The sequence below is a fragment of the Poecilia mexicana genome, unplaced genomic scaffold (genome assembly GCF_051168715.1).
Source record: "Poecilia mexicana isolate PSO_F unplaced genomic scaffold, ASM5116871v1 scaffold_7, whole genome shotgun sequence".
NCBI classification, from domain to species: Eukaryota; Metazoa; Chordata; class Actinopteri; order Cyprinodontiformes; family Poeciliidae; genus Poecilia; species Poecilia mexicana.
In genome coordinates, this window is record NW_028263376.1 from 4,727,659 (window position 1) to 4,736,794 (window position 9,136).

The window sequence follows — 9,136 nt, forward strand, 5'->3', positions numbered from 1 at the left end:
TTTACTGAAGTGTCCAGGTTTCTTGTTGCCGTCCAGGCCGAAGGGTATAAAGTCTGCTGGAGTTAATGAGTAACAAGCATGTCTTCCTTATTGCTCTCCAGCTGATAACTGGGGCTGTTGGGAAGCTTTGCTGCCTCGGAGTTAGCAACAGCATCAACACTAATAAATTCACAAACCAGATTTTTATTAAATCAATCTGGGACAGACTGTTCCGAAAGTTTCTTTGGTAATATTATATATATGTATTAAAAATAGTAATAAATATTTTTCTGTTTTTAAGTATTTTTGATAATTGTTTCCACTGGTTTTGGATGCTGTGCAGCTGGAAGGACTTTTGCTCTTACCTTTTTACCTTTGAACATGTAGGAAAATGTTTCAGTTTCGTGTCTGTGGTAAGGCACAGTGCACCAGAGGATGGGGGCGATCCATTACTCCCATCCCAGTGCTGAACACCTTTCATTGGTTATTTCAGGTGGACACTCCTCTGTGCTGGAGGGTTTGGACCCCAGCAGCAGATAGGAAAGTTTGCCAAGTCAAAACACATTCAGCAAATGTATTTCATCTCCCCTTTTAGCACATTAACTTTTTTTCAGAAAAGCCAAAAATCACTTCAAGCCAGTATAAAAATATTTCTGAAAAGTTATTTTGGAATTTTGCCGTTTCAGTCAACCTTTTCTAATGGCTAGTGTCTTCAAATTCATTGCCATCCACAACTGAAAATTCTTGGATGTGTAGTGGGAAAATTTAAGGTTACTATGATTATTAGCTGAATCATTGCATAGCAGTATTAAGATCCTTGTGTGATGCGTGAGGTTTATGAAAAAAAAACTTCTGAAGGACTTTAGTTAGCATTTCAGTGAAGTCACTGGGCTGTTTCTTTATCTCAACCCAGATAAAGGTTCGCTAGGACATTTATCCTAGCGAACCTTTATCTGGTTCCTATGTCCTTGAATTAAAAAGGTTCGTTAGGAACCTTTATCTGGGAAAGAAAGAATACATGTGTGCTTTCTCTGTTCTGCTATTTGTTCTGTAATCAAGTAGATTATCAAACTGTGTGAATAGAATGAAACTCTCCCGATAAAGCTGTAAGTTGTGTTCTGTTTGAGGCTCTTTCTCCTGATTGCGATCAGTGAGCAGAGACTTTGAACCCTGTAGAGCCTTTGAATAAATACTGAAGATTATATTCTTTCTCTGGTTCTTGAAACAGTTGTCCCTCACTCTTTGTTATAGGAAAATTACCACAACAGATGATAAGAGTTGCACCATTTAATTTCCATTTCGGATAAAATATTTCAGCGTATTTCTGAAGTGGTAAAAATCTTACTTTTGTCTCAGCTTTTAGAGCCAATTTGACATCTCTGTTCGTTAGGATGCAAATTGAATCATCAGACTGGTTATATAAACATAGCTGGATATCCTTATCATAATGGAAATTTATCCCATGGAGCAAAAAGATTTCTAAAAGTATTGGCCCAAGAACTGAGCCCTGTGAAACTCCATGAACACAGAACCATCTATCATTACCACTAATGACTCTACAAGTGAAAATATTTTTACTGTCACTTTCATCAGAGCTGTTTCTGTTTGATGAGCACAAAGTGCATTACAGTGCAGCACCTCCAGCCCCAAATAACAAAAGTTAAGATAAATTGCATAAAATAAAAAAGTTCTATGTCCCTGAATTAAAAGCAGTGTTTCTATGGCATAGCCACATTTTCACTAAAGATTGTGGCAAAAAATAACTATTTTTGTGCCATAAGAAATTTTTTATTTTTTTTTTAGTAAACTTTGATGTTGTAAACTGTGCCTCTAATAACACTCTGGGAACATCAGAAACCTCCCCCACAAAGAACCATATCTGCTGCATTTATTGTGTACAGTAAGTTCCATTTCATCAATATGCATTCATATACATTTATTTTTAAATCAAAGTCCATACAGGGTTCGTCAATATCAGACATAATTGACGTGAAGCAGCGACAGCGATGATGATTGCGATGAGATGACAGGAAGGAAAGCCCAACAACAGATGCCAAGTGGATTTAATGACATATGCCAAACGTTAAAACTGCATATCATATGATTAGATCTGCCCAGTGTGCCAAATACTATCGGCTCATCTGAATTTAATCGATCACAGAAAGTAACTGCTAATAAAATGAATATGGATGTGAATCAGAATGCATGAACTGGTTGTGAGAAGTTTATCCTGCTGAGTTTAGGCAGAGACTGACGGAACAGGAAAGTCTCCCTTAAATGACGTTTAACACAATTAAAAATAGCCGTTTCCTGCTTTTCTAGTCTAAACCAACCCAGTTCAGGAGAGACTGTTCCATGGGTATTGGGCGATGAGGTTGGTGGTGGGTGGAGGCCGACGGGGTCTATGAGTCGTTGACAGACATGCTTTCCATGGCGTTGGGGAGGTTTTGGTCTCCTCCTTCCATCTTCTTCTTTTTCTTCCCTCCATCCTGCTGCTTCTTTGCTTTCTTGGACATCTCCTGATCGATGGGGGCTGGCTTAACGAACTTAATGATTTCTGTCAAACCTGGCAGGTGGACAATAAAAAAGAAAGAAATGAAGTCACTCACAGACTGCGTCCAGAACAGAGACATGATCTGGGTGACCAGATGATGCCCAGTCTTACCAGGAGGCATGAACTCCCTGAGCTTCTCTGGAACGACGATGCCTTCGTCCGTCTGGTAGTTCTCCAGGATGGCGCACATGACGCGTGTCGTTGCGCACATGGTCGCATTTAACATGTGCACAAACTCTGCCTGCAAGAACAAGAGCAAGACGAGTGTTCAGCACTTTGGTCTGCCTGGAAGAAGCTCAACTGCTCAAAGTGCTAGTGTTACCAAGGCAGCATTCATAACATAACTTAGTTTAACTTAACTTATCAGATGGTCTAGAAAATGTGAAGTAAAAATTCTACATGTCTAAAATAAATCAGGACTACAAGTATAGAATCAGCTGGTTTTAACGAAAACTAATAAAAACCTGGTAGCTAAATGATGGAGGAAGTTTGACCACCCACATTCTGGTTGTCATTTATGTCAAAACAGTTTAAGTAGTAAATGTCAAAACTTATGGAAATTCTTATAAATTAATTTATCCTCATCTGTTGGCTGCTAATGGAGAAAAAGCAGTTAGTTTCTCCTCATTTCAAAACATAAGCTTTATGCATGGCGCCATATTTAAATAGATACATGATGATAATATGGTTGGATTAATATGACATCTTAGACCAGCTCAGTTGATCTAAAGTATAGACTGATGTAGAATGTTTAAAAAAGACACACATGAAAGAAAGAACAAAACAAAAAAGGAGCAAAATACAAAGAAAGGACAAATGAAAGAAAAAAAAGAGCAAAAAAGACAAACAGAAGGAAAAACAAGGAAAGGGACACAAAGAGAAAAAAGGAAGGAACATGAAGGAGAAAAAAAGCATAAAAGGAAGGATAAAACAGAGGAAAGGAGGAAAATAAGGAAGTAAAAGAGGGAGTATAATAGAAGGGAGGAAATTAGATCAGAAAAAACAAACTTTTCTCCTTAATCATGTTTTCTTTCTCCATATTAATCCAGATCTGCACAGACAGCAACTTTAACTGATTTAACAGAAGTTGTGCCTTTTTTCTAAATAATTATTTTCCACGATCTGTCAATCACGTCTTTTACATTCCAATAGAATAACACCCAGAGTTTCTTTTCTAGATTACTTATAAACTAGTTGAACATATTTGCAACAAGAGATATTATTGCTCTTCTTTGCTACCCAGAAGGATCTCGGTAATTTAACCTTGTTATAAAACTTGAAGGAAAACCTAAAAAAAAAAAAAGGCTATTTACGTGAAACAATCCAATCCGTGTGTGCTGTGCTGAACCCGAGCACTCACCTTATCCATCATCTTTTTGGTCTGTCCGTAGCGGATGCGGAGCCGCCTGGCCTGGTAGTCTGTGCAGTTGGAGCAGGAGACCAGCTCTCTGAAGGCCCCCGATCCGGGGAACCAGGCCTCCAGGTCCAGCTTCTTACTGGCCGCGTGGTTCAGGGCCCCTGCAAGGACGACAACCGTGAAGTAGACACTTCATGAAGCCGACGCGTCAGCTCCAGGCTCTGACCGCCGGAGACCTTACCGGAGACGATGTTGACGATGCGGTAAGGAATTCCCAGCGACTGGTAGAACTCCTCTGCTGTTCCGATCATCTCGTCAAACATCTCCCACGACTTTCCATCGTGAGGGGAGGCGTAGACGAACTGCTCTATCTGCGGCAGACACACCAGAATCAGTCAGAGCTGTTATTTCAGATGACGTTTGCATCTACATGATTTTTACACCACTGCTCACTAGAGATGTGGTGTAAAAGAGGCCACACTTTGGACACCCTTGGTTTGCACTCTCTTTTCCTCTCAGTCACATAATTTAAACAGAATCTCTAGATGGCCTCAATAGGAAAAAAGTATTTTCTGAATTGAATCATTGCCCCAAAAATCAGAACTGCCAGAGACTTAAAGATTTGCATTTCTGTCATTGACCTTTTCGAACTGGTGCACCCTGAAGATGCCGCGGGTGTCCCTTCCGTGGGAGCCCACTTCCTGCCTGAAGCAGGTGGAGAAGCCGGCGTAGCGGATGGGCAGGTCCTCAGGCTTCAGCCACTCTTCCCTCAGGAAGGCGGCGATTGGCTGCTCCGAGGTGGCGATGAGGTACTTCTCATCGATGGAGCTGTCGTCTGATTTCTCGCTGCTCTTACCGATCACCTGGAGGAAAGATGGGATGGGAGGCAGGAAGTCAACGACGATTACAACAGTTTTAAGATGCATTGTGATTTCACTGTTGGATTACGTGGGGAAAAAAATGCAGGATTTGTTGCTTTTGTCCTGCTGTTGGAAGAAAGTCAGGCAAAAATACTTAGAATATACAAGATTAAATAGACCTACCAAGACAAAACTTAAGATCTGTGACTTATGTTTTTATAGCCAAATTATTTTTTAAGAGAATCTAAGACACTTTAACCTTTGGATTGTATTAGTTTTCTCTTACCATCAATGGTGTTTAGCACCTCATACTTAAAAACAAAACAATATTACTCAAAATGTTTTTATATTTGGAGAAAACCTGGTTGGTTTTGGTTACTCTTGGTTACTTTATTAATCTTCACTTTATATCAAAATGCATTTTAAGGCCTTAATTTGTGTTACATGAGGACTTACAGCCTTAATTTAAGAGTTCTTAAGAATGCTGACATCTTGAGAAAATAATATTAAAACCTAACAAAAATCACAGTTATTTAAAAAGCTAGCTGGTTATAATGTCCTGATTCATGTAGAAAATGCAGTTATTAGTTATGGCCACCAGAGGGCACCACTGCACTGATTAAATTTATCTCCCTACTGGTCCATTTTTCGTTTAATTTCTCAGATGTTTGAGTTTATTTAATCCCCCATTAGCGGATGGGCAGGTCCTCAGGCTTCAGCAGGACAGAGTCTCTACTGAAACAAACAGACTACAGAATCCAGTTGAGATTCACAAACCTTATAAAGTTCCTCGTCAAACTGGCTGAGCTGGGCCACTTCCTGCATGACCTCTTTCCTCATGAAGAACGGCGTGTACAGCATGGTGTAGTTCTTGCTGTGGAGGATTCTTAAGGCGTAGTTGATCAGAGCCTGCTCCAGGAACACCAGGGGCCCCTGGGAGCAAAACAGGAGAGCAAAAAGTTAGCGGCCACTTCCAGAACGTACATGTGAAGGATTAAAACTTCGGTCAGAAATGTTCTTCTTGGTGAGTTATGTCTGCACAGTTGGGGCCGCAACATTTTTATTGTAGAGCAGGAACAGAGCAATCCTGTCTTGGTACACCCAGAGGAGCTCACCTTTAGAAAGTAACCTCTGCTCCCAGCCACAACGGCTCCTCTCTCTCCATCAAAGCCGTCGATCATGACCACCAGGTCAACGTGAGAGTACTTCTTCTGGACGCTGCAGTCGCCCCAGGTACGCTCCACCTTGTTGTCTGCATCCTGATGGAAGAGTTCAAAATCACCAAGTGTCCAGCTAATGTTTCCATCTACTCAGTGGTCCCCAACCTCCGGGCCGCAGGTCGGTACCGGTCAGTAGACCAATTGGTACCGGGCTGCACAAGAAATAATTAAATATTTCCGTTTTATGTATTATTTGAGTCTGGAGGATCTTTTATTTTGTAAATAATTTTACCAGATTTTCTCCGTTACTTGCGCGCCAACACTGAGCCCACAAGCAGCAAAATGAGTAAGAAACAGATCAGGTGTCTTTGGAAAGTTTATTTGCGAAGGGAAAAAGGCCCAGAGAAGAGACAGGAGGATGGATTTATCCCGGACCGGTAGGTGAGTCAAACATTACAAGACCACTCTGCGTAACATGCGGCAACCAGCTCGATAATGAGGCAACGAACTCCAACTGCTTCACCACGTAGAGACCAAGCAGGCTGTGCGTATAAGCAACACTTTGGGTTTTATTGTCTCTCATCACTCCCAGCTGGGACCGTCTCTTTGCACAGAAACAAGCTCAGGGCTCCCGTTAGTCATTATCGTGAGTTAAAATGTTCACGAAAGTAAAATGTTCATTTTTGGGGCGCATCTGTATCTTATTTTGAAGGGATATGTAAATGTTAACATAGCGACCAGAGTCAGAGCGTTTGGGCAGTGGTTGAGAGGAGATGAGTAGAGCTTGGTTTAGACGGCAAGATTTAAGAATTGTCGGCCGATTCTCCAAACCTCTGTGACCACAGAGCTGATAAAAGTACAACAGGTTCAATCGGTTCGTGTGTCCAAGGCAGGAGCAACAAACCACACGAACGATTCCAGTCACGAACATCCCGATTCCTAAAGAAAATCCAGTAAAACCCCCAACATAGCATAGGGGAATTTAGAATAACCAAACACGGAGTGATCCACTGCCTACCTCGTCATTGCTGACCGGTACAGACGGATGCAGGAGGTTGCCGATCTCCCTCAGATACTCGAACCTCTCCGCCTCCAGCTTCATCCTCTCCCGGTCAGTTTTCTCCACTGCCTCATCCACAAGCAAACGCACCTTTTTGATCTGTGTTACTGTTAGCGCCTGACCAAAGAAGGAGAGTCAAAAAAAAAAAGAAAAGTAAGAAAGAGAGCGAAAAAAGAGAGGAGAACATGCACAGATGTGTCCATAACACCCACAGATAGCGTTTCAGCTGTTAGGTCCTCCAGGTTCTGGGCTTCCTCTGGTACAGACTCATCGTCTCCTACTGGTTCCTTTTTCTGCAATGACAGAATTATGATTGAAAATCTCCATTCAACATTAAAAGCAGAAGAGAGAAAAAAAGTGTTTTCTGTTGTTGTTTTGCCTCTAATCCAAAAGTCTTTTCAGTTCTGTGGGTCGACTCCTGTTTTCATACGAGCAATCGCACAAAACTTGAAATATTTTGTGTTGTTTTACCACAGTGAAATCAACTAAAGTTTGACGTTTTAGCCCGGAAAACTTTGGGGAAAACCAAAGTCTGTGAATACTTTAGCAAGGAACCGCATTTAGTTCTGCATTATCCATACCTTCATCTTCTCCCCGATGCTCTTGCTGCAGAGATTCTTGGCTTTGTTCAGGTTGTCTGCAGTGAAGCGACCTGTCAGAGGTTACATCAGTCAGTGCATTGTGGAAAAATATGTAATCTATAAAATCTTTCATGACTTCAGTAATGATTTGGATTTTGGTATTTTATAATATGCATAAGTGAACCAAAATGAAAGTGGCAGCAGCTGCTCTGCAGGGTGAGGTTGACCTGATGCTGCCGGGGATTGCATCAGATTCTACATTGTCAAGCTTACTCAGAATTAAACGTAATTTTACACTTATCTAATTTAAAAAAGATTAATCTCTCTATATTTAGTTGACCATTAAACCTCTTCATGTATAATGTTGAATTTCTTTTTGAATGGTAACCATATGGCTTATTTGTAGTCCTAATATTACACTAGCTAAGCTAGCTTTAGCATCCTTCTGAATAACCCACAGAAACTTGTTTTATATCCGCTTCTAGCTGTTTGCTGTGCTGAAAATTTCAACTCTTCTCATGATATTGTATCTATTTAGCCCCATGAAATTGGCTTTGGTAAAGTGCTCTTCTCTGTGGGAGCGAAGCTAGCCTTAGCAACATTAGCCTTATTGCTAACGTTAGTTGTCATGACTCAAACAGCACCGGTGTTTTTCGCACTTACATTTTCTCCACTCCGTGTCAGCGGCCACCAGTTTATCCACCAACGCAACGTCCTTAAACCTCTTCCTCTGAGTTTCGCGAATGATTTCAGGATCACCACCTTTGTCGGTCCGAAACAAGTCCAAGTCGAGCACCATGTTTCCACGTTGCCTGCCTGTCAGAGAGAGACTGAATGAAGCAGCACCAGAGAGCCAGCTGCTAACCGGGTTGCCAGATCCGACCGGTGTTTCCGCATTACCACGCCGTCACGTAAGTTGCGCTTCTCAACATTGTCTTATGGGTTATGGCGCAAAGTTGTGGTGCTTTCAGGTGCACAAGGTGCTGAATAAAGATTTCGAAAAGTTCTAAAATTATGTATTCAACCTTTATTATCATAAAATATCACCAAAGTCAAATTGCAATTTTCATAAACAACATCCTTGCGCATGTTTAGATGATTTTCTGACGTGTTTTTAATTGTATGAATTATTAGGGTTTATTTTATTTACTACCAGACCAGCTTTTAAAATGGTTTCAACCTGAAAGTATTTCAAACTTCCAGACATTGGCATCTATAACAAGTATTCATAGAAAATTGTATGAGTAAAAATAACATTTAATTTTCCTCGGTCTATTAAAGCACTTTTTGAATTTAAATAAAATCTAAATTTCAGCTTTTGATAAGAGATGCATATTTATTTGTAAGATTATTCAACTGGAACATATTTGAATAACTCTTCACACCCTCCTCCTTTAACTTTTTTTTTTAATCAACACCAAAGCCAAACTGACTCTTTGCTGCCACAGACAGCATCAATATTTGAGTGAAGTTTTCATTGAAATAGTCCAGATGTACAGTATGGACAGTTTGTTGACATCAACAAAAAACATTTAGCCCACATCTCATTTTATTAAAAGACGGAATCATTTAATAAAACCATTTA

General features: G+C 40.6%; 1 protein-coding gene across 2 annotated transcripts; it reads right to left on the reverse strand.

Moving 5' to 3' along the window:
• Positions 1-1,849: 1,849 nt before the first annotated feature.
• sars1 (seryl-tRNA synthetase 1) lies at positions 1,850-8,434 on the reverse strand. 2 transcript variants are annotated; one of them, XM_088006901.1, is made up of 12 exons: positions 8,215-8,433; positions 7,552-7,622; positions 7,183-7,263; positions 6,929-7,087; positions 5,866-6,009; positions 5,528-5,683; positions 4,532-4,753; positions 4,132-4,261; positions 3,894-4,051; positions 2,645-2,774; positions 2,484-2,545; positions 1,850-2,251 (listed from the first exon to the last, which is right to left on the reverse strand). In XM_088006901.1, exons 1-12 carry the CDS (start codon positions 8,348-8,350, stop codon positions 2,219-2,221), a joined length of 1,482 nt encoding a protein of 493 aa, XP_087863027.1. In that variant the 5' UTR covers positions 8,351-8,433; the 3' UTR covers positions 1,850-2,218. The 2 variants fall into 2 exon arrangements, with proteins under 2 accessions (XP_087863027.1, XP_087863026.1); XM_088006900.1 differs by having other exon boundaries at positions 1,850-2,545; positions 8,215-8,434.
• Positions 8,435-9,136: the final 702 nt, after the last annotated feature.

What these genes read in the sequence shown, in the direction of transcription:
- sars1 (XM_088006900.1), bottom strand. Translation starts at nt 8,350, where the DNA reads ATGGTGCTCGACTTGGACTTGTTTCGGACCGACAAAGGTGGTGATCCT. An exon ending in TGACACGGAGTGGAGAAAAT is followed by an intron (nt 7,623 to 8,214) that starts GTAAGTGCGAAA and finishes AACCTCTGACAG; the next exon opens with GTCGCTTCACTGCAGACAAC. An exon ending in TACCGGTCAGCAATGACGAG is followed by an intron (nt 6,010 to 6,928) that starts GTAGGCAGTGGA and finishes CTCTTCCATCAG; the next exon opens with GATGCAGACAACAAGGTGGA.